The sequence below is a fragment of the Copadichromis virginalis genome, linkage group LG20, assembly GCF_057382275.1.
Source record: "Copadichromis virginalis isolate Kocher_CV1m ecotype Utaka linkage group LG20, C_Virginalis_male_GT1.1, whole genome shotgun sequence".
NCBI lineage: Eukaryota > Metazoa > Chordata > Actinopteri > Cichliformes > Cichlidae > Copadichromis > Copadichromis virginalis.
This window is the reverse complement of record NC_140637.1, coordinates 22,110,807-22,137,940: the sequence shown is the minus strand read 5'-3', so window position 1 is coordinate 22,137,940 and position 27,134 is coordinate 22,110,807. Positions and strand designations below refer to the sequence as shown.

Genomic DNA, 27,134 nt, shown 5'->3' with positions numbered 1-27,134 from the left:
TTTCTCCAAAGGTTTTGTCATTCAGAGCGTTTTATAAATGAGATTTACTCTGGTAAAAACAGCTGAAGCAGAGTAACTTGTTTTGCTGCAGAAAAAGGCAACTCCCAAAGACAGGGATCGTACACTGCTGAAAAACTTGAAAAAGCATGATTTGAGTTTGAAAACTAACTGACATGACGCCAGCCGGGTTTCACTCCTATTGTAACTTTTAGTTGCGTAAATGAAAGTCCCACTTTGCCGACATAACTGGAATGAAACAGAGCAAGGTTTCACATTACACTTTCTAGCGCATACTCTATGGCTGACATTTAATTGTATACCCAATAGTCACCTAAAAATAGGCATCCTTATATTATTAAGCGACAATGACAAATATTTCTGTGAAGAATGCGGTGTGGTTGATTAAATCTGCTACAGCAATCTGTTTCCAAGTTCAGCCTTGACTTCCACATGGTCATATAATGCATTAGCCAGACCTAGAAGGAAAAAATGCAGCAAATTTAGACTCAAGTTGAAACTTCAATTTTATTATTTCGTCAGAACAATATATATATAATTTGGTTGTGGCTGTATGACAAATACAAGAAGCAAGTCACACAGAAAGAAACATTGTATTTGTTGGTGAATGCATTTCAGAAGGGGTTTAGTGCAACTGATTCCCAAATATAGAATAGAAATGCATGCATGCATGCAAGAAATGTGAGGATGACATTCCTTACAATTTCTTTAATACGACTTATTCAGGTCATGTGTTCACGTAAAAAACAAGCAAGGGAAGACCCGGACTAAAATTAAAAACATCGGGAGACAGCGACGAAAACAACAAGAAAACAGAAGAATGTGGTGAATATTTAAATTCCTGTCAGACTGCTGTGGCAAACCCTATCCGATTATTGCGGCGATCAAACTCTGTGTAGTAGCGTGCAATGAAGTTGGCTCCCAAAATCCATATGGGACCTGTAGGAGGCGGCACATCCAAGCCCCTGAAGGTAACGGTGCAGACTTCCCCTTCGATCTGTGATTGCTGGAGCCACAAAGAACGGATGTATTATAACACAATAACACACCAAACAAAGTGCTAGAAGTAAATGTCTACTATTAAAATTGTACTCAAAAGTATTATCTGCATAAAGGGATTACTGTTGTGGTCCTTAATTTTCATATTTTATAAGCCTAATATTACAATTCACAACAGCAGAATTAAAATACACGTAGTGCTGCAAAAATTTATTTAAAAAAATAGAAATACGTCACTAAAGTGCAAGTACCACAACATTGTACTTGGCTGTAGTACTTGGGTAAATGAACTGATTTACGTTTGAACAATGCATGCCTATGTTAATACAGTTCAGTATCCATCAACACTCTCACCCATAATATATAATCCTCCTGTGTGAGCGAGTATTCCTGGCCACCGAGGAGGAACGTGACACTGGGTAGCGTCTTCACAGTATCACACTTGACTTTGTACTGGCGAACAACAGAGTAATAATTGGTGACAACTCATGAATTTCTGCAAACATGCTTTTTTGTGGGAAACTGTGTTGCGTGTGTAAAAGCTTACGCCACTTTCATCCAGCTGTGCTCCGATGGTTTTCATCAGCACGGACACAGAGGAGGCCGGGCCTGTGATGTAGGAGGAGCCCGTGTCGATCACAGCTGTGCAGCCCTCTGCGCAAAACATCATCTCCCTCCCCACAGAAACACTAAAAGAATGAAAGAGGAGGTAGAAATGAAAACACATGTACTTTCTGAATGGCTGCACCTTTGTACTCATGAAAACACATTACATGATAGCAAATAAAGATCATACCCTTTCATGGTAAGTTCCCATTTGCCTGTCTGTCTGGTGTTAATATAATTAAAACTTCCAGTGTAGTAATTTGGATCTGTTCCACCGAGGACAAGCTCTCCGCCTGGGGAGCGTTTTGGGTCCCTGAAAATGATAAACAAAATACCCTTAAAGTTGTGCATTTTCTCTTTGACAGTAGAAATTGTAATTTTGCTGGTTCACACAGGTTGCTGAGCTATATCACATATTAAAAATACAGTACTGTGCAAAAGACTTGAGCCACCCCACATTTCTTTATATTTTGTTTCCAAGGAGTCAGACTTTCTTGTAGCTTTTGAAATTGGTATTGAGCAATATTGTTCCAGGATTTCTGAAGATCTTTCAAAAATTTTCTTTGGACATGTGCTTCTTTCTCACTCACTTTCAGTCCAGTGCTTCAGTCCAGGTGAATGTTTTTTTGTGTTGCTTTTTTATTTGTTTGTTTTTTAAGCCATTTAACACTGACCTATAAATCATTCAAGCACACAAATGGCATCTAACTCAAGGGATGAACACACATAACCGACAACTCAGAACAAAGAACACACCCAAATCACAATCAAAGCTTTGGGCGTGTTATTAAGCGTCTTGCAAAAGCACAGTTTGTTCCCATTTCATTATCTGTGAAAAATTTCAGAGACAGAATGGTCTGACAGGCATAAAGTAGTATTTTTTTTTTTCAGCAACAAGGTGATTCTCAAAGAGCTAGTAGCCAAAAACTTGGAATATCTCAGCGTATTGTGTTGTGTGTCAGAAAACTGAACAAGTAGAGGACAGAAGAAAAAGTGTCACACCTAAAAAACAAAACAAAACCATAAACAAAAACAAGCATAAAGAAGAAAACATCTATAGCAGATAAGCAGGATCTGAAAGTCATGTCGTTAAGAAAAAATACACCAAGGACCTGTCACAGGATCTGACAGATGGATCTGAACCTTCATCTGATCCATCTAACGTTCCCGGAAACCTCATCAGAAATGGTGTCATTGCACAGCTGTCAAGAAGGGGAACACAGAGAAAAGACTGAGGTATGCTGCACTAACATCTGGAAATTAATTAGCAATGGCTTTATTTTTCAGCATCACACTGATCCCAAGCACACTGCTATTGCAGAAAAATCACATTTTGACCAAAAATGGAGCCAAGGTAGCCAACATCCAAAGAAGAGTGTAACAAACCACAGCAGACCTGATGACATTTCCATGCTTCTCAGCATACTTTACTTTATTACTTATTACACGGTTGCTGTTCTAACACTTCCTGGCTGCAGCTTCCCAGCTGCCAGCCACATGTACATAACAACAATAACTACCGACAACAAGCACCGCTTTTTATGCCGGCGAGGCGTGATTGTAGATGCCGTGCAGGTGAGATGAACTCACCTGCACAGCATCACAGGCCATGCCCCATTACAAAGAGCGTTAAATATCCTTCAAGAAGCCAGAAGAACTATTTCTGAAGACTACTTAGAAAAATCCTGCCTAAGAGAGTTTAGGCTGTTTTAACGAAGACAGGTGATACCAGTATTAACTTTCAAACTCACTGGTTTTCACATGTCTTATATTACAATCAAACGCTGCAAATATTTACCACTTTCCTGGCAAAATGTAGAGTGATGAGGAGTGGCTCAAGATTTTTGCAAACTTCTGTAAATAATAACAAAAAATCCAATTCCCTCTGACAGTAAATAAAGATCGTTTACAACTTAATCATGAAGGCACCTCAATTTTTAATATGTTTATTTGAGTTATACCTACTTCTTAAATCTTACATAAAAATGCAAGAGGCAAATTTCATGAGTAAAACATGGGTTGATGCATGTTTCATGAGACATCCAACACATATAAAACACAAAACATTTATTATATCTTTTCACTATTTCATTTCATATGGGACGTTCTTTTAGCTTAAATTGATTCTTTCGTATGGCGCTTCCCACAGTAAAAGAAAACATCATAATATTTTTTCAACTGGTTTATTCTGGATATAACCAAGTATAATAAATGACAAAGAACTATGAGAAAATACACATAAATTTTTTTCTCTATTTTCTCACAACACCCTTGTGTCTCACACAGATCCAAATCCATTTCGTATGATCTTCTTCAAGTTTGGGTTTTTCTTCTAATTCTAACTTTTTCAGCTCAACAAGCAGAAATTGAAAAAACGTGATCCTAAAATCTAACAGATGTCCTGACGAGACATTATTTATAGTTATAGTGTTTTTCTCTCTGATTGATCGATTCAACACTTGGCAGCAAGTTCATTTTTTCACTGCAGCATAAATATCATTGACAGCTTGATACATTTTCTTCAGCATCTAAATTATTGTCATTATTATTTTTTCCTCGTGCAAAAGCCTTTCATATAAAATGTCAGTTCAGTTGATTTACTTATACCCACCTGCTGTAGTAGATGGAGAAAACTTCTTCTTTGAGGACGTGTTGAGACATGATATGATCGAACACTGGGGTTATGCCATCAATGGCCGCGTTGGGGTATCCCATCCCCAGCACTCCATCAAACTTGGCAAAGATGAAGGGCATGGCAGACAGAGCCGTGGCTTCAGCAAACACTTGCACTACTGGGATGCCACCAACCTGCAGCAATAAAACACTGCTAATCAAAAGTTTAAAGTGTAGTGTGCAAGAGGAAGTTTAAAAAAGAAACAAAACCCATTTAATTTGTAGGTTTCAGACTTGAAACTCACCACAACCACATCCTCGCTCAGGAATCCCCTGACATTTCCAGAGGCATACTGGATGGAAAATCCTGTTCCATTCTCAATGTAAGTCCGGGATTTGGAAGCATCATACCTGTTGTGAGTAACTGAAAGTATTTAAGCATTTAAGTCCAACAGCGAATGTTTACCTGGGAAGTTTTAATGAACAATGTTCCCTAAAATATTGCATCTATTTTTTTTTTTTTTTGGCCAGTGAGCATAAACTAATGTTGGCATATTGTCAGTTCATTAAGTTCACTAAGTTCAGAAAAAAATGTTTGAATATGTACACTTACAACAGGCAGTGGAGAACGGTGAGCAGCTTTGCGAAGGCACCCACAGGTTGGCTGAGCCTGTGTCAAACACCACATTGAACATCTGGGCCGGAGAGCCAATACTGATTTCTCCAAAGTACTGCGTCTATTGGAAGTGGAAAAATGTCCCACGTCATTGTTGTTTGAATAGTTTTTCATTCCAGTGTTTTATAATTTTTAAAAAAGCAAAAAAAAACACAAAACCCCCCAAAAAAACAAAACAAAAAAAAAGAAAAAAAAAAGAATAGTTTTTCAAAGGTTTTCCCACATGTTAAATGTCACTTTTAAGGCCAATGACAGAGAAACGTGGAAAGTCTGACTCATAAAAAGAGAATATTTCAAGAGGCTAATTCAAAAGGAAGTTCATCTGCTGTTGTCGTGAAGACATCTCAATGCTCATCCAAGAGCAGAGATGAAACCTTTAATCATAGAGGTTAAAGTCTGTATCTATCTTCAGAACTGAAATAGAAAACGCAGGTGGTTTCAGTGCTACATTTTCTATCACATGTATCATCTGTAGCTCTAATCAATGGATCACATTAAGGTTTCTCACATCCAAATAGTTGGTTAGCGGCGTGGGAACAGTTCCGTTGTTGGTGTCAGCTATGCTCTTCTGGGCCAGCTCAGTCATCACCTGCTCTACAGAAAATCCCAGCTCCTGCAGAGTCTCTCTGATAGATGGCATCTTTTTCAGGGCAATTCTGGAACCAGAGCGGGAAAGAGGAAACATTCTGAATGAATGCAAAGAGCAAACTCGATAGCTAAGGTCATGTTAAAAATAATTTCCCCCAGGGATCAATAAAGTATTCTGATTCTGATTCTGATTCTGATTGTTAAAGAGGTACATGGAGTTTATTTTCTGTGCTATGTATCTATTACATATGTCTGGGGATAATCTCAGTATGAACCTTTAACAAAGTACAGACCGCTTTGCTCTCAGCACCCAGCCAATCAGATGAACAAAAACACATGTGAACCCAAATGCTGAAATCATTAGCTTTTGTAATGAATCAATAAAACACATTTGTTTTCATGTCCTTATATAATTTATGGTTTACTGTCATTACGTTTCTCCAGAATGTTATCTATAATGCTGGTGCAGAAATCCAGCAAGTTAGATCCTTTAAGCAAATCAGGTAGGCATGTAAATGATTCTTTTTTTTTTTTTACCTTCTCAAAGCATGGCTCGTGGTCACTGTCAGTGATAGAGCAACCAAATATATCCACTGATTCATCAGTAGTGCCATGGCGACTTCTCGGACTTCACTGATGTCGGTTCTGTATATAAAAGTTGGTTTTCCTGGCTCTTCTTCTCTCTCGCTCTCTCCGATGTCGTGCACCTCAACTCTTTTTATACCATGCCCTCTTTTAAGTGCTCTCACCCATGGGCCTGGCTCTGGTTGGGAGCTTTCCTGGAGGTGACCACTGGAAAACAAGCCCTTCTTCCCTCCCCCCACCTTGCACTCTACCCCTCTGCCTTGATCACACAACCTCTTCTGTGATAAACAGGTCCCAGTGAAAGATGTGAACTCTGACCCCTTAAGAAACACTGATGACAGAAAGCAGGGGTGAAGAGGTCTGCATATTAGTGACGTAGGTAACCTGGAGACCCTGTGTGAAGGGCTGTGAGAAAATTCGAAGCAACCAAATGATGCTTTGAGTTGTCAGGACAGATTAGCTTGTTTACTAAAGTCACGTTAAATCCAGATCTCGCTGTGCACTTTTACATTATTTCTCTAACCTGCTGATGATTTCATTTAATTAGATCAGGGGTGTAAAATTAGTTTTTGATCATGGGTAGCCGGCCCAGTGTGATCTGAAGCAGGCCAGACCAGAAAATCTAATCCGTAATAACCCTCATAAACACCTACAAATGGTTCCCTTTCGCTTTGGATTAAAGAAGTGCATTTTTGAAAAATGTTCACATTTATTGAACCAACCATTTACATAGGTCATAGGTGATGTTTTTGTCAAAACACATGACAGTCAAGACAAAATTGAGAAATTGAGCACCTGTGTAACTCAGTGAGTGAGCAGGTACTGATATGCCACGTGGCCCAAAAGTAGTGGCCTGGGTTCGAGTCTGACCCGTGGCTTTTTGCTGCATGTCTTCCTCTCTCACTATCTAATAAAGGCAAATGCTAAAAAAATAATATTAAATAATATTAATATTAATTTTCTGGCAAGTGATGAATGACCCTTTGGGAAGCCAGCTGTGTCAACATTAGATGGGGTTTTGTTCTTGAAAATAACAAAAACAATGATAAGAATAATGATAAAAGAAACAAGATGCTTGTCTGCATTTAACACACCTTTGAATTTCTTCTATGTGAAACAGTCAGTTAGTCTTTCTGAAAGACACACACACTGTTTAAACCTCTGAATACAATATCAATGCTGCAGATTATATTATTAATGCAATGGTAATGATGATGATTATTTACCAATAGCAGTAAAATAATTTCCCTGCTCCACAAGTGTTTACTGGGTTTTACCACAGGGAGGATTCCCATGGTATCTTGCCTGTCACAGCTGTGTGGTGAGTTGGTACTGTGCTGACCACCAAGTCAAGCCAGGAGATATGTGGAGGTCCATGTCTGGCGCAAGCTCAGACAACCGTAACAGAGGCCAGAGGTCAGCAGCTGAGATACTCCCTGTTGACAGATCTTCCAGGGAATGATGCCATGTTTTCATACAGATTATAGAGGCAGAGATGATTTACAGCAGAGTTATATTGCACTATGTTTGCTTAATAAACACTGGAAGATTCTACCGCCACTATTACCAGCATACTTTCTAAATAAATGCTTTTTTTCATAGTGATGACAAGTGACAAAGGGATGATTTACAATAATAAAAACATAAAAAGACTTTTCAGCTGAATCTGCAGATCTCCTCAGCTTTACGGGGCTTTATGGGGAGTTTAAGCCCATCGTTTATACATCCGGCCGAGCATTACTGCTTTGGTTCACTCTTACTGCAAATGCAGATACATTTAGACACCAGCAATTCCACACAAAGCAGCATTCAGCTGCTATAGAGATCAAAATCAGAGCAAATAGAAGCAAGAGAAAGGGGAGTGTGTCAGGCTTATATGCATCTTGTTGTGTTTACAACTGTTTCAAGTGGCCAATAAAATAAGTTATTGCAGGTTCAAAGCTTTAATGATTGATTTTTTAGGCTTCTTGGCACATGTGCAAAAAGCCATAAACACATTATTATTGTCTAATAGAGCTGCTGTGGTGAAAGTATTACCAAACTATTATCCATTTACCAGTTTTACCAGAGGCTTGTTTTAAAAAAATAAAAATGAATAAAGAGGAGGATATGGACAAGTATTACCATCAGTTTTTACATTTTTAAGACACATATTACTTAGGAGGCCCATGCCTGTTTATTCTTTAATACCATTAGGCCTTACAAGCAGGTTTTGATAGTGCACTTTGGCAATCTCACAGACACCTGACTCTTGACCTGCTAGGTTAAATGGATACCCATAAGTTTCTTTCCCACACTGCCTAGGGAGACCCATGCGTCACTGCTGCATGGCCTCCCACCTCTTCACTTAGGCTACTCCACTGGTGCACATGGGAAATGTAAGATTATCTCCTGCATAACAATTTATATCAGTTTTATATTTGTTTTTTGTATGTCATTAATATTTCCTTGTAGGCCTTCACTTCAAGCCAAAATTTAGACTTTGGTCATGCAGAACTACTCAGAACCGTATAATAAAAGCTGTTGAAAAAGGTGCAACTGAGCAAACCTCAAATGTGTTCCTGCTGACAGATGCATATCAGAGGCAGAATTCGTGCGAGAAGCTATAGCAGGGTTGCGTAGGGACTGTGTTATCTCTCATAATAAGAATGATAAGAAGCAGAGCAGTGGTTGTTAGCAGGAAACGAGACTCAAGGAAGTTATCACTCAAACAAATAAGCCTGACTGCCAAAGCCACAAAAATGCAACATTCTGCCCATCTGGCATGCATATAAATGCGACATGTCACTTTTTCTAATTAGTTAGTTCATATAATTAGCTACAAAAGAGCAGCGAACAACAATTTGGTTTCACAGATTTTATACCCAGTTATGTTTTCATCATTTGAAATCCATGAACTTCAAATTAGGAATGATGAGTCTGTGATTCCATCTGGAGACAATATGTATGAAAATATGTGGGGCAGTCTTCACATCAGGAGGTAAAAAGTGTCGAAATTGAGATCAAAGGTGGCAGTAAAATCATGTTTTATGTACAACAGATTGATAGCCATCCTCAAAAGCTTGGTTGTATGATTACATTTGATCTTACACATTTTGTTTTTATTTTATATATTGATAGTTGGAGTTATCGTCCTGAATTGGTGCTTGAATTTTCACTAAGGAGCAGGGTTTTTTTTTTTAGACCTTTTTGCTGCTTGATTTCCGACCAGCAGAGGGCAGCAATTGACTGAAAAATCCACTAGGACAACTCTCAGGAGTTCTTCCTGTTCTTTGATCACATGCAACTCAGAAGAAAAACATTACTTATTAATCTCCGTGAGACTGTTTGTAGGATATGCACGTGTGTCTTCATCCTTACACTTCAAGATAAAGACTGTCCAGACTCATCTTTAAGCTGCACTGGGACAAGCTACCTCCAAAAGAATTGACATGATGTCTGAAAATCCCTGTTCTTTATATTCAAGCTTTTCCATTCTAAAATATTTATAATACATTTATAATTTAAGCATAGAATGGTATAACTCAAGGGATGCACAGTGTTAACAGACGACTTATTAGAAAAAAAAACAACTAGTATTACTAGCAACCTGTCCCAAGAAACAAATGTGGAGTGCAGAATGCTTGGACTTGAATGCAAGATACAGCAAAACAAGGTTAAAAAACAACAAGTGAGACATTTATTTGTCTGGAAAAGTAAAACAAACAAACAAACAAACAAAACACCCAAAAGACAAAAACAAAAACAAAACTGAGGTATAACATCCAAAGTACAAGGAGCCCAGGGAAAACACAGAGGAAAAGTACAACACAACAAGGGAGAAGTAGAGGACAATATATACACAGGAAGACAGTGCCCACTAACAAGGGAAGCGGAAACAGCTGGAAACAGCTGGAAACAGCTGGTGATGACAATCAAGACAGGAGGGAAGAAGCAAAACTAAACATGAGACTAGAGACAAATGACTATCAAAGTAAAGCAGGAAATGAAAATCATCACAACTGAAACCCAAAGAGAAGAACATAACAAACTTAACAATGTACATCAGTAAATGGGAAAAATAATCCCAAAAACTACTTAAATAAATTAAAAGAAGGCTTGTCTAAAAAGGTTATTTTCAAGCTCACTGGAGTTAGATGACGAGATATGAAAAGATATTGTGGAAAAAAAAAAGTTTTGCGCTCTATCAACATTAACTGCAATTCCCAGAGAGCTCTATTAGGAAGCAGGTGCACTGTTAGGATAAAACAGCTGGAGAACACACCAGAAACCATGGCAACTGCACTTGTTTTGCTGCTCAGCGTTTGCGACTCAACACAGTGTGCCCATCCACCTGGATCAATGAATATTTAATAACAGCAGTCACACAGTACCTTAATTATAGTTAAACAGCTCTGGTTGGTACTTGCTTGGCTCATACTGTACATCTGAATTACTCCAACGTATGTTAATTGGTGGTAGTGGAGTGCATAGATAGATACTTCCTCACCACTGCTACCACTCTACTCCTACCACTACAGCTACTGCTAATACATCTCCTAATGAAACTCTTACTACTAGTGAGAAGTTACTCATCCAACATGTTTAATTCACTGGTCTTCTACGTGTGATTTCACACGGTGATGCTTTATGATGTCACATTTTGTATTGTTAGGGCCCTCTGCAGGCCTGGATGCTAAAACTAGTTCAACAAATAAATCCTCATTCAACACCATACAAAAGGTTTTCATTTAGACATCATATGCTTGATGTAAAATAGAGGCATAACAGATAAACATATTTTATTAAACCACCACACCGGAAATACACTGATTGACTAATAGGTTGTATAGTATGGCTTACATTCTACATCAATCAGTAGTAGTAACATGTAATCAAGTAGAAAACAAACTCACAAATGGCAACATGGATACAAAAAATGTAAAGGTAAAAGTATACAGACCACACAAAGACAATCTTGAAAGACTCAAAACAAAATCGTAAATGACAGAGCACAAACCTCATAAACAAACGTTTAACAAGTTCCCCAATTCTTATGCTCTTTCACTCTTTTTAAATAAGTGCCATTTTTAATTCTTAATATAATAACAAGCATTAAATGCAGTATCTGCCAAATCCATTACATTTTTACAGAATAGCAAGCTGAAAGATGTTGTGGTTACTGCAATCACAGCAGGATTGTGTGTACAGGATATCCTCATTTAAAAAAGACATCCTCCTCTAATTGCTTAGCTTTGTGACTTCCTGGACAACAAGCACACATATCCTTGCACTCACCAAACATCCTCTGTGTGGCGTTAACAATAATGGGCTGACTCATCTCTGAAGGAGAACAATGGAAATCTCTTATTGTATCAGTCTGATTGTTGTTATCTGTCTTGTGTGCCTGTTTTTTGTTTTTTTCCTCTGCTGCTACTGTGACTGTCATTACTCATCCAGAAACACAGTGCTGGATAGATAAAACTGTGACATCAGACCAGAGTAAAGCACTCTCAGACTGCCTTAAGTCTTTGCTCCATTTTTAACAATCAGTTGGGCTAAACTAATATGTTCATTTTGACATGCCTTCAACTATGTTCAAGAGTTTATTTGGTAACTCCCTTTAATACAGCCCGTGACTGAGGGCATAATTCCCTTTAATTAAATATAATTACATTGGTTTTTACAGGAAGCAAATAAATACTTATACTGTAAGTAAATTTATTCTGTAAATAATTTTTAGTACTGCATAAGTTAATATATTTTAGAGAAAAGAAGAAACAATTACATTGTAAGTAGCGAGTCTACATAAAAGTAGCGTCTCTTTTTCTGTAAAATACATGGAAGTTAGGCACGGCATCCTGATATATGATATAAGTTAAGCTAACCTAAGCTAATTATCTATTAGGGAATCACTTTGTTGGAACAAATGCTTTGTACCCATTATTGTAGCTACTCTCATTTATGAAACTTTATAGACACAAAGACTGGACTGAAAATCAGTGAAAAAGCAGCCAATATCCAAATAAAAACTTTGAAAGAACTTCAGAAAACTGGAGAAACAGGAGAACTATTGCTCAAGGCCACTTCATTGTATTAGAAGAAAGTCTGGCTTCTTGGGAGAAAAATAAAAAGAAGGGAAGGGTGGCTTAGGAGCTAGCTGCCAGCTCAGCTTTGCAAAGAGACTGGGAGCAAAGACAAGGGCCTAGCTCTGCCCAAATGTAATAAACCCAGCCTACCAACACTCACTATAGAATGCTCACATTACATTTCTTTATATGCAGAAACAACTTTTGGTTTTTATGATTTTATAGAATATATTGGCTTAAAAGACTACAGTTCTATAAAGACTAAGTTGGAAAGTAGGTGACTCAGAAGAGCAGCTGGCAGGCTGACGGGAATCCATGAAGATGAAGAGGGATTCAAGGGTAGGCATGCAGATGAGTTACAGGTAAGTATTTTTCCTTACAGGTAAGGAGGCAAACTGGAAAGTTCAGATGAGTGGATTTAAATTAATTTTCATATAATCAGTCCATAAATTGTGGCTCATCTCTGTACTTTCTCTCTTTTCTTTTTTTTCAAATTTCTATCTGGTGCTCCAATTGTATTATATTTTATTATTTATTATGTTTTTATTTTGATGAGTGGGTTTTCATGGAATTCATGGAACCTCTGCAGTAATTTGGACTTCAGACAGGTTACTATGGAACAGACAAGAAAACAGGGTTGAAAAGTCCATAACACAAGGGCTACTGTAGATGAAGACACAGTGAAACACAATTACCATCCACAAAGGTGCTAACGATCCGGTGGGGAGTACCTGCATAAGCCGGTCCTAAATACCATGATGAACGACTACAGAACAGGTGTGAAGGTGAGAGCCCAGGAAGAAAGGATCTTCTCCCTGTAGGCTGTCCATCGAGGAGAGCCAGCCCACAACCTCAGTGTAAAAAAAAAGAGAAGCAGCGAAAGAAAGGGGGCTAGAGAGAGAAGCTATGGAGAAAAAATGAGTGAGAGAGAAAGAGACGCAGGGAGAAGGGAGAAGAAATCATGACAGTGTGTGGTTTTTCCAGATATCTCCACTTTGGTCCTGTCTGTCCCAGGGACATTGTTCCGGATGTTTTGCAGTTTATTCAGATGCAACTTTGCAAATCCAAGCTGTGCTGCCATGTTCTTTTTATTGAGAAGAGGCTTTCTCCTGGCACCTCTTCCAAACAAGACATGCTTGTTCAGTCTTTTTCTAACTGTACTGCAGTGAACCTTTAAATTTAACACTCTAACTAACACCTGTGGTGTCTATTGCTCTTGAGTTTTTGCAGTTTCTCTGCACAGTCTGACTTTGGAGTGAATTTGCTTGGATGTTAACTCCTAGGAAGACTTTTACTTTAAAAAATGCTATCAGTTCTCATTACGTAGATTATCAGTGCCATAAAAGTAAAAAATACTGTTAACTTATATTTCACACAACATAATTAATCACAGGAAATTAAAACATAGTATGAAATGTTATGGTTTCTCTGAAGCTTACCATATTATTTAAATCAGACAAACTGTTGTTTAATCATAACTTTGATTACGATACCTAAAACAAAGCTGATGCTTAAATTCTTTGGAGGATTAACAGATGCATCATAAACAGAGCAAGCTAGACAGCTAATGTTATTTAACATAAAAAAGACACATCCATACCAACTGATTCTTCATTGTATGCCATGAGCTGAACATGGCCTCCTCTCTTTCAAAGATTGTGTCACACTCCTTTGAGACAGGCAGTCACACAGCTGATCAAACAGTAAATCTGATTTTGCCTAAACAGCTTCACTAACTTCCTCCTTCCAGAACTCCAGAGCTTGCTTTTCTTTTCAAAGGAGAACAACCTCAAGTTAATACCCGATTAGCTTAGCCACCATAAAAATAGCCGACAAAGTAAAACACTGGAATTCTTCTATGAAAGAATATCAGGTCTAAACTGCTCACTGTTCTTGAAAAATACATCATAATTTGTGGTCTGTGCCAGCAGCTGAGTCGGATTGTCTGCTGCCTATTTTGATCTGTGAGTAGAGGTGGAAGAAAGTCATATTATCTTGTTTGGTGAAATATTTTTAAGTCAAGCATGAGATCTGAGGGGGATGAGAATCTCGTGGTTGGTAATAAAGTGCATTAGACTGGGATATGTGGTTACGTGTTAGTCTGGAGGCAGGAAATGTGTCTGTGAGCATGCCAGTGATGTAAGTTAACTTATCTTTGGAAACCTCATGGCCTGTATTCAGAATCTTGCTGAAGTTAACAATAAAAGTAGATTATCATTACACAATGACGCACTGGCAGATAAACAGCCTTAAAAGATCTTAAAAAGTGTGGAGTTTGTTTTTTTCCTTTGACTGCAGCAGAAACTGTATGTTTTCTTTTATGACAACCTTATTAGCAAATATTATTTCTACAATAGGGTCACTATTTACTGAATTTGCTCAGCTTTGACATGTTGTATTGAGTAACCTTTGCAGGCTGTATGTAGCTCCATGGTTTGCTCACATACACACTCCTTACACAGTTTTTATGGTAATGTGCAAAATACATATTTTTTTTATCCTGCATCAGATTTTGCCAATAGCTATATTTTAATGATTACTCAGATGTATTAACTTTTCCAAGAAAGGTAAAATGTTTAGCTGTTGTTTTGAAAAAATAAAATAAAAAATAAACCAGGATCTAACCTTTCTGTGCACATAAAAATCCCCCTTCATGTTACGCATCCATCATTTGTTTGTTTGACATGAAGTGCAAATCACAAAAATAAGCGACGACACCGAAGCTGCAAATGGACGTAGCATGGCTCTACAGTATTTAGAGGCTGGTAAGAATAGAAAAAGGAATAAAGTGGGGAAAAAGAGTTAACAGCTCTATGAAAACTGTATGTGGGTCAAGCAAAAAAAATCCAATATTTACTTATCCAGTATCTGACGTTGTTATAAAATGTTAGAATTAGATTCAATAAAATGATTGCCTGTCTTATGTGGATTTGCTATTTTTGTGAAGTCATGTTTTATGTGCCTAAACAAGCTAAAACACCTGCATTTGACATGTTACTACAGTTAAAATCACATAAAAAAAAGTCATTATTAAAATTGATGCATTAACATTTGCATTATTAAAAGATACTTTTTCAGACCAATGTGGGCAGAAACAATACAAAATATTCATATAATTTTGTCAATCCATCAGTCCAGTTTCAGTGTTTACTATAATATTTTGTGACTTCTGCATTCTCTGTTTTTGTCATGATCCTGGGTCCTTTTGACCCAGCGTTTTGTGTTTTCTCTTCGTGATTTTGGTTCTGTTCTTCCTCTGGTTAGTGTTTACTCTGTTCTGCCCGTGTGTTCCTGTATCTAGTCCGCGTTTCTTAGTTTGTGTCCTTTCATGTGTAAGTTCCTGTTTTATTGTGAAGGTCTGTGTCTTATGTGAGTGTTTCAGTTTGCCTCCCTAGTCTCGTCATGTTAATCACTCCCAGCTGTGTTTCCCACCAGTGTGTAATCTCCCTGTGTTCTCTGAGTGTATTTAAGTTGTGTTTTCTGTCTTAGTAGTTGCTGGTTCGTCTGCATTATTTCCCCTCCGCCATTCTGTGTTTATTCCTCTGGCTTCCTGGTCATTCTCCCTGCAAGGTACCCTCGTTCGTGCTCTGGTTTTGTGTTTAGTTTAGTTTTCCCAGTTTAGAGTTTTTACCGTTCTGTTTCTCGCCACCCCTTTTTGTTGTACTTCTCCGGTTGTAAATAAAGCTCACCCTCCACTTAAGCAGTCTGCTTCTTGGGTCCGTTATTAATCCACACGGCCTGCCTTGGCAAACCGTGACAGTTTTTCTTTCAACATTTGAAAGTTCACTTTTCAATCTTTTATCCTGCAGCAGATTCTACAATTAAAGATATTTTCTGTGATCACACAGATGTCTGCTCTTTTCCTACAAGGATAACGTGTTTTGCTGAGAGAAACTCCAGTTTAAATCTAATATTTCCACTGACTGCTGCACTCCACAGTGGACTTACTTTCCACATACCGTACTTTCTAGGGAACAAGATGAAGAGATTGGGAAATATTAGATTTAAACATTTGTTTTGCCTGGAAGCTAACATTTTATCCTTACAGTCAAACTGGTATATACTGTATTTCATGACATGAAAGACCCTTGAAGACATAGCCTGCTACAGGACAAAAGGACTGAACTGATTCCTACATAGAGGTTTTCTACTCTGCTTGAGGACTCAAAATGCTTTATACTCATTCACCAATAAACACACACTTTCATACATGCGCTTTTTTCTATGCCTAAGTGCTTTCTAACATTCAACATTCATTTACCTTGTGTCACAGGTGTCCACACGTGCAGAATAAACAATTTCACAACAAACAGTGCACTAGATTAGAATTTGCATAAATAACCAACTTTGTCTTTTTAAAATCTCTTTGCTCTGTTTCCCAGACTAAAGGCAACACGAGCTTCTTCCCTCCGCTGCTGCAATGTTCTCTGTGCCTGAATAATTCAATATTGCTCACTGTCTGCTGCTGTTGTGTACTGCATGGTTAAGAGCCAGTGAAGGGGAAGGCTCAATGCATGGGGACAGGCCTTGTTTTCTACGCCCGCAGCCAAGCGTGCATCTTATGTAAGGGAGGGGGTTGGATGGCCAAAGTACAACATCCACAGCATAAAAATTCATGTCGCTTTGCCATCATGTCTTTTTCCAGCCCTACTCTCACTTTCTATAGTACAACCCTAGTAATGCTCTACCTTTTTAATGTTAGGTCAACATTTTCATCACAAATTCTAAGTTGTTCTGCCCTCAGTTCTTCATCTTTCATCGCTGGCCCCACACCCACCTTGTAGTGAGTGAAACAGGCAGGAGTTCTGACAGGACATGAAAACCATTTTAGACTTCTCGAGGAAAATTGCATTTTAATAACAGTGTTCTATGTTCTGATCATGCAATTTTGCTATGTTAAAATAAGATATAGACTTTTGTTTTAAATGTAACTGTGACACATTGAATGTACTTCTCCAACTTCTCTAAAAGGGAAGAACCTTGAACCTTGTCTCCTCTGAGACATCTGTGATGTGAGAATTCAATTGGTATTTGCATTATTTAACAAACCCTCTGGTCCTCTGATCTTTTGCAGGTATACCTGAGTCTGTTTCCCATGATCTCCCACTTCACAAACAGTATGCCCCTCAAATATAACCTTGAAATTCAAATAACCATAGACTTCATCTTTTCAGCAAAGACTTTGCTCAAACTTCAAGTTTTTTTTCAGAGGTTGTCTGTTTAAAATACTTTCACAACATTAAAATACAGCTTTTAAATGCATTTGCTCTCAGATACTCATAAATGTAGAGCAATATAGCTCAACACAAATGAAGCACAGTGTGTGCATTGCACAGCCAGGGCATGTGGGCATTTTTTTCATGAGCAGCGGAAATAAATCTCACCAAAGTCCAATGACCAGCTGTTCATCTGTGCTCTAATCTCTTTCACATGCACAAGAAGGCATCAGCTTGCCCACATTTCACACTGTTGTCCTCCACAGTAACATGTAAAGCAGCTATAATTGGTGTCTTTATAACACACATGAATACAACTCTGTATATTTACATAGAGGAAATTATTACTTTAAAAAAGCAAGGGAAGAAAAGTTAACACTGCCTAGTAACCGCAGCAAACAGTTGGAGACTAGATTTGAATCAGTTGGATTTTTGTTTTGCAACTAACATGACAGATATTTCCCTTGTTTAAAAAGAAAAAAGTGAATATTTGACCAATCACCAGTTTTCCTGTGTTTCAAATTGCTGGATGTTGCTGTTAAAAAGTTCCAAGACTAATCCTGTTCCACTTCAATGGCACTGCACTGTCACGCACATGCAGATGATAACGGCAGTGACCTTTTTGTGACCTTTTTTGCTCATGGAGCAGAGAAAACACCATGTTGAAGCTTGCAAGGATTTTTGTTAACAGGTTCAGAATGAGCAGTTTTCATTCTGAAAGAGTTCACTGTCCTCTGGGAGAAACAAACCATGTCAAGTAAGTTTCAAGAGATGAGCTTATTCTGTTATGAACTTTTAGCACAAAGGATGTTGTGGTGTTGGTTTAATACTCTGCTTGCTTACTATAATTTGAAAATGTTACATTTTTAAACTGCAGTATAATTACAACTACACACCTACCACACTTACCAGATTCAGCTCCAAGAGCTACATCAAAAGCTTTGCCCTCCTTTTCAAAGAGAAATGAAAACCCAAGGGTCATTGTTTGGACACCTAGGAAGAGTTCCAGATCACTACGCAACAAAAGACAGTTAGTAAAAGAGTAAAACAAGATTTGTTGCTTATTTTACCAAAAACAACCTTATAAGCAAAGTAACCAAACTGTTTAATGGCAACTCATTGATAACTGCATGCTATCAGCTAAAATTTTATTACATAGTGTACTGTATGTCAGTGTTTTTCAGCATTTTTCAGTAGATATTTAAACACCTAAACCTTCACTTGCTCAGTTTAGCTAGTGTCTATGTCAATTTCGATCTACCAAGGTTAGCTCAAATTAAACTAAAATTAAAAATTAACACAGAAAAAATATTCTGATAGGATTAAAATATAAATGTTTGAAAAGTTCCACTGCCTATTTGATTTTTTTCCTCTCTTTCTCTCTCCCAACTTGTAAAATCTATGTCGATGGGATTTTTTCTCATCTGTGTTTAGACAGCAGTACCTTGTGAAGGGCTTATGCTACCACGATTCTTTATTGAGAGTGAGATTTCTACATAATTTAAGGTCTTTGTTTTGTAATAATTGTTCTGATCTTATTAAATTTTGGCTTACCATACCACACATTTCATAATAATAACAAAAACTACATTGAAAGCAGAAAGTCCACTTTGAAAACTAAGTGAACTCAAATAAAACCGATAAACTCAAATTTAAAAAACCGTAACAATGCTGCCTCCCACACACACCAAAGACATGCCTTTTATCTTAACACTTTCATGCATTATGACTACCTCAATCAGGATTTTTTTCTTGAGTATTTTATTCATCTTTAGGCATGAAAAGATGAATAAAATAAAATACTTTTTTAAAAATACTAAAAAATCCTGATTGAGGTAGTCATAATTCATGCGTGACAGGGTTAAATAACAATAATTTCAATGAAACACATCATGCATCTATAGTAACATTAAATGGGTGGCAGGGTATGGAGGGACACATCAGTGTCCAGTGTAGTGGTTTATGTGCAAGTATACCATCAACACTGAGACAAATACAAGCAAACAGCCTTTGAATAGCTGTCCACATGTGTGAAAGGGTTAAGAGCTAAATCTGAGTTGACCTTGGGTGTAGGTGTGAATGATTGTCTTTGTCTCTGTGATGGATCAGTGTATGCCACCTCTTTCCTGGTGTAGGCTATAACCCCCTGCAAAGTTGCACAAAGACTTAAAGATAAACTTTTGTCTCATGTTTTCTGGCTATAAAAGTTTTTTACCTCTCATATATTATATTTTTATTGGTAAAGTTTCAAAGTAATGACATTTAATTCAATGTGTAAAAGAATGCACTCGCACAATAAGGATGTACTTGCAGAAGGACTTGTGTTTATGGTGCAATGCATAAAAGCACTTTGAACAGATCACCTAAAGAAAGAGAATTCTTTACAAAGCGAACAATGGGGGGGTTCAATGAAACACCTCGTATTAGCACGCCGCGCTCTCCTTGATACGATAGATTTTTCGCCCTGGCGGCCACAAGAAATCTGTACAATCTTTGACTTGCTGGTTAACATTTAGCAGCTGTGTATTGATTGTGAACTTTATGTACCACTCACAGTCAAGCCTTTGTCATTAACAAAGAGATTTACTTTACTTTCTTTTCATATAAAAGAAACTGTTTGTTCAAATTTTTAATGTTGTGAGTTGAGTTATCTAATTATTATTATTAGGGGCGATCGTGCCTCAAGAGTTGGGAGTTCGCCTTGTAATCGGAAGGTTGCCGGTTCGAGCCCCGGCTTGGACAGTCTTGGTCGTTGTGTCCTTGGGCAAGACACTTCACCCGTTGCCTACTGGTGATGGTCAAAGGGCCCGGTGGCGCCAGTGTCCGGCAGCCTCGCCTCTGTCAGTGCGCCCCAGGGTGGCTGTGGCTACAATGTAGCTTGCCATCACCAGTGTGTGAATGTGAATGTGTGTGTGTGAATGGGTGGATGACTGGATATGTAAAGCGCTTTGGGGTCCTTAGGGACTAGTAAAGCGCTATATAAATACAGGCCATTTACCATTATCTGCCAAGAGTGTGTGGAAGAGTTTGTTTTATGCATTGCTGTCTTTAGGGCATGCATACTTCTTCCTTTTGCTTTCATTTGACATTAACATCTTTTAACATGTCATATAATGTTCACGAGTACAACTGGTAAAAAAAAAAAAAAAAAAAAGCACACATGTCAAGGGTTTCTTACCTCTCCTTTGTTTTATGTTTTGGTCTCTGACAATTATATAAAATAAGTACACCAGTAAAAAGAAAGATAAATGTTCTCTGTCAGTAGCGCTGGAATTCTTTAACCCAGCAAAGTTATGTAACACTGCTCATTATTTCAGATTTAAGCCTTACAAAAAGTACATTATTTAATTTGGGTTCAAAGATTTTATAGAGTTTAATCAAATTCAAAGTATGCTCACACACACACACACACACACACACAAACATGCATACAGACACAAACACACACACACGCATGCACGCACACATGCACACACACATGCACACACACATGCACACACTTGATCCTCTTCAGAATTTGAAAGTCTGTTTGCCTCAAAAGCACCCTGTTATGTTAGCAATCAGTCAGACTTTAATAATGTATTGTGTACTTTGTAACCAGATTATGTTATTCAGAGACCTGAAGCTACCCTCTACTAAGGATTCAAAGCAAAATAGTTACGCAGTTGGAGATGTAAACTGTGTAAGTGTTAGCGTGTTCTGTTGGTGGGTATAACAGGAAAGATGTGAGGAGTAGAGGCAGTGAAGATGGACATGTTTAAATACCTGGACTTAAACATCCAAATAGCAGATAGTGCACAAGAGAGGTGAAGAAGCAAGTGCATTCAGGGCACAGTGGCTGGGGTGATTTGTGACAGAAGCATACAGCAGCAATAGTGAAAGCAAATGTTTACAAGAAGGTAGTGAGACCTGCTGCAGTGTGATTTATGGTTGAGAGACAGTGACACTGTTCAATAGACAGGAGGACGAGCTGGAGGTGGCAGAGTTTCATTTGGAATGACCAGGATGGACAGAGTTAGAAATGAGTATAGAACAGGAACAGCTCATGTTTTGCATTTTTAAGGCAAAGTTTGAGAGGATAGAAGAATAGAAGATACACTGGACAGAGGATCTTGAACAGAAGAAAAAAAAGAAAAGAGAAAGAGCACAGAGATGGAGTTCATGGATGTAGTGAAGGAGAACACGCAGAGGATTGGAGTGACAGAGGCAGATGCAGTCACACTGGAAAAATATTACAGATAGTAAATCTAAAAGTCTTCTTACTATAATGCTCCTTCATAAGCAAGAACTTGTTTCTTTACACAAGAAATGCTCCTTATTAAAGAACATTATGAAAGGGGATCAGATGCATTTGTTGGACATAAATCAGCATAATATTGCAACATGCAGTCACAAACTTATTGAATGAGGAACAATATGTGGTAACTTTATCTGCAACATAAACAATAAATTGTGTGGGGAAAAATCAACAGAGTAAATAAAGTTTTGTAATATCCTTAATAAAACTCCAGAATTGAAATGTTGGCATATTTCATTTAACAAAAAGGTTAATGTCCACAGCTGCCATTACATGGAAGACAGGAGTGGTTTGGCATTGTCATCTGACTTCATATTCTACCTCAATATATTTTATTGAGTTTCCCATTTGACTTACTTGACTGTCATATGTATATCATGGTATACACAAAAAATGGTATGGTCCCAAAAAATCCCTTTACATTTTTTTTTTTAATTGATTATCTTTGGCCTGTCAAATTGTCTGGTGTGAAAATGAATTATTGACACCTCTCATTAAATCTAATCTCCACTTTACCCCCAGAACAGGTTGAAATAGTTAAAATAACTCAAAATATCTGCGTGTGTGTGTTCAGGGCATTTAAATTTTACAAATGCAGTAAAATGTGGTTTGATTGCTGGTTTGAGGGTGTATGAAAAGTGTCTGAAACATTAAGCTTTATTTTATTTTTTGAAAACTGGCAACTTGAATCAGCATTTCTTTGATTTTTCTTTCACCTTGTAAGTGATCAAACAGCAAATGAACCATGTACAGTACATTGTTTCATTCCAGACAAGGCCCACAAACATATATATGCAGTGGAGGTTTCAGATGGTGATGTAACTGAAGTTCTTCATCTAGGAAATAGTTCACCTCTCCACTCAGAATACAGCAGTGCCAGGGATGTGTGCCATGCACCATGACTTGCAGCTATTTATGCTGACTTCACCACCACACGCCCACTTGTTTTGAGAACGTCATGCAGGCCCGGCCCTAACCAATCTGGCGCCCTAGGCAAGATTTTAGGTGGCGCCCCCCTACATCGGCAGTGTAGTGTATGTACTCACAAGAAACCGAATAGCTTTGTCTTTGACCTTTTTTTTTTTTTACTTAAAGAAAGCAAATTCACAATCAGAATAATTAACAAGATAAAAAAAGATATGAATAAATAAATGAATACAAAAAATAAAAAATGAATATATGAAATACAATAAATTTTACATACATAAACACAATAAAACGTGTCAACAAGTTGGATAAAATAAATTAAAAATACAATATAAATAAGGCAACAGGAAGACCGCTTGATGCTGCTGCATCATGGCTGGGTTGTGCTGCTGATGCTGCATCACTGGTGGGTTGTGCTGCTGAAGTGGAGGCAGCAACGGTAGATGTGGTAGATGGCCCAGGGGTGGGATTTAGAAACTTCAACAGTGCGTCTGAAGAGAGGAGTATGTGACACCACTGAGTATTAAAGTCTAATAATAAAAACATATGATTCCAGGAATACAATGAAATGATATAATATAAATGAAAAACCAAAGAGATATATGTATGATGTTAACTCTTATGCAAATTAGATTAGATTCAATTTATTGTCATCATTACAGTGAAATGCTGAATAGCAGAATGCAAAGTAACAGTATAATATCATATGAGAATGTTATGTTATGATTATCTTTGACCGAATCACAGCAGTGCTCATTAGAGATGGACCGATCCGATATTACGTATCGGTATCGGTCCGATACTGACCTAAATTACTGGATCGGATATCGGAGAAAAATAAAAAAATGTAATCCGATCCATTAAATATCATGAAAGCACCTCACAAAACTTGCAACACCCGTAACTCACCTCAGAACGTTAGCACGTCGGAGCAGTATGCATCACGTGATAGAGCGGCTGTGGCATGCGGGACCTGGTGGTCTGGATAGCATTTGGAGCTTCGCTAGCAACCCGGCATTTCATCTCCGACAAAGTTATCCCCGAGAGAAGTAAAGCAAGTGTGTAAGTCCATCTCTGAATGTTTGTAAAGCATTCCTGCGTTAAGCTTAACAAGCGACTGCCTCTCCTGCTGCTACTTCAATCATGAAACTGCTTAACGATCAGCTGATCGGCTTTTCTGTCGCGAGTCCGTGTCTCTTCTTTGTTTTTGGCCCACTTTGCACCAGAAAGAGGAAACCAGCGGCTGAACAACAGCAGCACGTTTAAGCTTGATCAGCTGTTGTTAGAATGTATTTATTATTACTTTCTACTCGAGGATCTTTTTCTACGTAGCTGACGCTGGTAACTGTGCAGGGGCGGATCTAGCAAAGTTTAGCCAGGGGGGCATTAACAGGGAAAAGGGGGCACAAAGACATACTTTTCTTTCTTATTCTCATTTAAAATGTCTAGCTTTTAATAAATAATTATCTGACACCCAAAGTTTTAATTTGATGTAAAATGAATAGAAGTTAATTACTGTATATAGTAACTATTAAGTCTAATATATATACCCTAGTAAGCTATAGTACTTTTTCCTTTGGGAAGGTACCATCTGTGCAGTCTGCAATTTTGTTGAAGAAAGATGTTGAATCTATTTAATATTTCTTGAAAAATAATTGATTTCTGTGCATTTTTTTTCACACTGCATCACATTAAGGTTGATTACGTCGATTAAGCATCATGAGGTGGAGCGTGAGGGGTGGTTCCCTATTTTTTATTTATTTATTTTTGTTGTTGCTGGGAGTTGGAACCCTATTAGTTAGGTTGCTTAATATTTATGCTAAGTACTCTTTAAAATACCAGAATAGGGAGGATGGTGTAGGTTTAAGTTTATTAGATTGATCAGTATTGCTGAACTATGAAATATTTTTTTTTTGCATACAGGTATAACAGAATAGCTTTAGTGTAGTTGTTGTTTTAAACTTGAGTATGAACTTATACAAAATGCAGCAAGATATTTAAAAAACAGTTTTGTTGATTAAAAAACACTATATCGGATTCATATCGGTATCGGCAGATATCCAAATCTATGATATCGGTATCGGACATAAAAAAGTGGTATCGTGCCATCTCTAGTGCTCATATTAAAAAACAGCATTCCCTCTCATGTGATATTGCTTAATTAACATTAATGATGTGCACTTTAACAACTAGGCTTACAACTATAATATATACAGGGGTGGAAAAGTGACTATTACCTGCAGGGTAAACGTTAGCTAACCAGAAGGCAATAACAATGTAAACAAAAAACACCTGCTTAAAAGATGAACACAAATGAGGAATGGTGGGAAAGGTGGGAGTACTGTAATTACCTAACGTTACATTATTATTTTCCATAACAATTTATCCCTCTCCACAATATTAACTGACGTTAAAACAGTTAACTAGCTATTTATTGATTAGCAATTAGCGAATCATGTAACATTAGCTTAATGCTAAAAATTTAGGTTACTATCACATTCAGACAAATAATTTCATGTAGGCTAACGTTACCTACCTCTGTCTTTTTCTCGTTTCTCCTCCTCTTCTTTTCTCTTTTTTCTTCCCTGGCCACCTGACAGTTTTGGCCGTTTTGACATCTTGTGTTGATTTTTTGATGTGGTGACGTCCAAAAGGAACCATGATACGGGAAGGGAGGGGGCGCATCGTACGGGGAGGGGGGGCGTAATGTTGTAACAAATAATGTTTCTATTAAATAAGCTTTACTTTGCATTTTAATTAACGTGGGATTATTTTTTGTATTTAGAATTAATAGTACCAACTTTTTTTTTTTTTTCAACATTTATGGCACTGGCGTGGCGCCCCCTGATGGACGGCGCCCTTAGCATTTGCCTATACGGCCTATGCCATGGGCCGGCCCTGACGTCATGTGATGTGTGACCATCACAAATGAGCCCACTTTGCAACACACAGAGGAAATGATAGTAAAACACGTAAAAACATTTATAAATCAAGTAAATTTAGATCTTAAAAGAAAAGGATTGATGCCTTTTCCTGGTCATTTGAAACGAACACTTTATGAGATAAACAGGAGAGGTAAAAAGTGTCACTGTTGCCTCACCATGAAGACTCCCAGCACTCACCAGTAAGATGAAATGGGATGGAAAGCTGCCTTTCATGCACTGCTATCCAGGCCACTGCCCTCACAGTGGTAGAGTGCCAGTTACTGTACTTTATCTGAAGAGGCAGGAAACACAGAGAGCCTGTTTTTCCCTTGCTGTGCCATGTGTTTCTCACCTGATCCCTCCTCTTTTTTTCCAAACTGCAGAAACCACAGCATTGCTCTAGGTAATGTGAATGTGGACACTGCAGTCCATTGACTGGGACTCTGTTTAAATGTCAAAAATCACATTTTGTTTGGTCAAAGGAAGCAGAAAATGAAAAAAAAAACTTTCCCCCCAACAGTAAAGACAAAATTATTTGTGAGGTTAATAAAAAAAAAGACTCATTAACTTAAATATCTTGTTTCACTTGCAAAGATTAGGCAACAAGCTTGTGAGACAGTTAAGTCTGCCTGAGTTTGGTGGCGAGATCCAAACTCTCTTTGATTCTTTTGAGTGACTTCCTCTCTTTGAAGTTGACAGGAACATGGTGGAAGTTGCTCTGGTACTCTCTTGTGAATCTGTTTCAAGGATTTTCATGAAACTGCTACTTTAGGTTTTTACTTCCAAAATGCATGTTATGAATTGTTCTTGGAAATGGTGACCAAGCAGCATCCTCCACAGGTTCGCACATTCCTGCAAGCCACAGTGTTTATACCACCAACTCAACAAAAGGGTAACATTCTTAATAAGCAGCAACTGCTTGCTGTCTGGGACATAAAGTAATACATGTATCTACCGCTGAGATCATAAGTGCTGAAAATTATATATTTTGTATGTATTTTTTTAGTAGAGTAAAAAAATGTAGAATAACACTGGATTTGGTTTTCTCCACTAATAATCTAGTTTAACTTTACAGATTGTGATTTATATGTTTGGTTAACACATTAAATATTACATGCTAAAACACATTAAATTCTTTACTATGTATAAAGTTTTACTGAATTGTGCTGATCATACATTTTTCCAGTTTTCTTTTCTGTGACTCGTTAATGTCAGTCTATGCCAACTATAATTGTTCTATAACATTATACTCAAGTAGTTTTTTTTCTTAAGTCAAGGCATTTACTTACCGTTTATTAATCTTTTTGTTGTTTGTTTGTGGTTTCCTGCGGCGATTTTATTTAACTATACGCGGATCTTTCGTGTTTCAGAACTCTTTAACAACTTAAGGCGACACCACTGAATGTAAAGTACAGTTTTAACTTGAGTTTGTACTGCATTGAAACACCAGTTAACAGCCAAGGTGTGACTGAATTTACCCGTTTATGGTTCATGATGTGTTACATAACTTCCGGTTTTGGACTTTGAACCAAGAGCGCTAATAAACATGCAGCTCTTTCGTGTTCAGAGAGAATCGGCCCCCACTGTGTGTTTCCTTTATTTGTGAATAAAGACAAC

At 37.7% G+C, this 27,134-nt stretch overlaps 1 protein-coding gene across 3 annotated transcripts; it reads right to left on the bottom strand.

The window, feature by feature from the left end:
* Nucleotides 1-529: 529 nt before the first annotated feature.
* On the bottom strand, nt 530-26,991 carry ren (renin). 3 transcript variants are annotated; one of them, XM_085443823.1, is made up of 10 exons: nt 26,807-26,991; nt 25,130-25,809; nt 5,421-5,568; nt 4,850-4,973; nt 4,542-4,660; nt 4,235-4,431; nt 1,814-1,936; nt 1,565-1,706; nt 1,372-1,470; nt 530-1,024 (listed from the first exon to the last, which is right to left on the bottom strand). In XM_085443823.1, exons 2-10 carry the CDS (start codon nt 25,276-25,278, stop codon nt 863-865), a joined length of 1,263 nt encoding a protein of 420 aa, XP_085299949.1. In that variant the 5' UTR covers nt 25,279-25,809; nt 26,807-26,991; the 3' UTR covers nt 530-862. The 3 variants fall into 3 exon arrangements, with proteins under 3 accessions (XP_085299949.1, XP_085299950.1, XP_085299951.1); XM_085443824.1 differs by having other exon boundaries at nt 25,716-25,809; XM_085443825.1 differs by lacking the exons at nt 25,130-25,809; nt 26,807-26,991 and adding an exon at nt 6,038-6,291.
* Between the last annotated feature and the right edge of the window lie 143 nt (nt 26,992-27,134).

Coding starts and splice junctions, on each gene's coding strand:
- ren (XM_085443823.1), bottom strand. CDS start 25,278: ATGCGCCCCCTCCCTTCCCGTATCATGGTTCCTTTTGGACGTCACCAC. Junction 4,974..5,420: donor CGCTAACCAACTATTTGGAT/GTGAGAAACCTT, acceptor CACTTCCAATAG/ACGCAGTACTTTGGAGAAAT. Junction 1,937..4,234: donor TTCTCCATCTACTACAGCAG/GTGGGTATAAGT, acceptor TATCATTTTCAG/GGACCCAAAACGCTCCCCAG.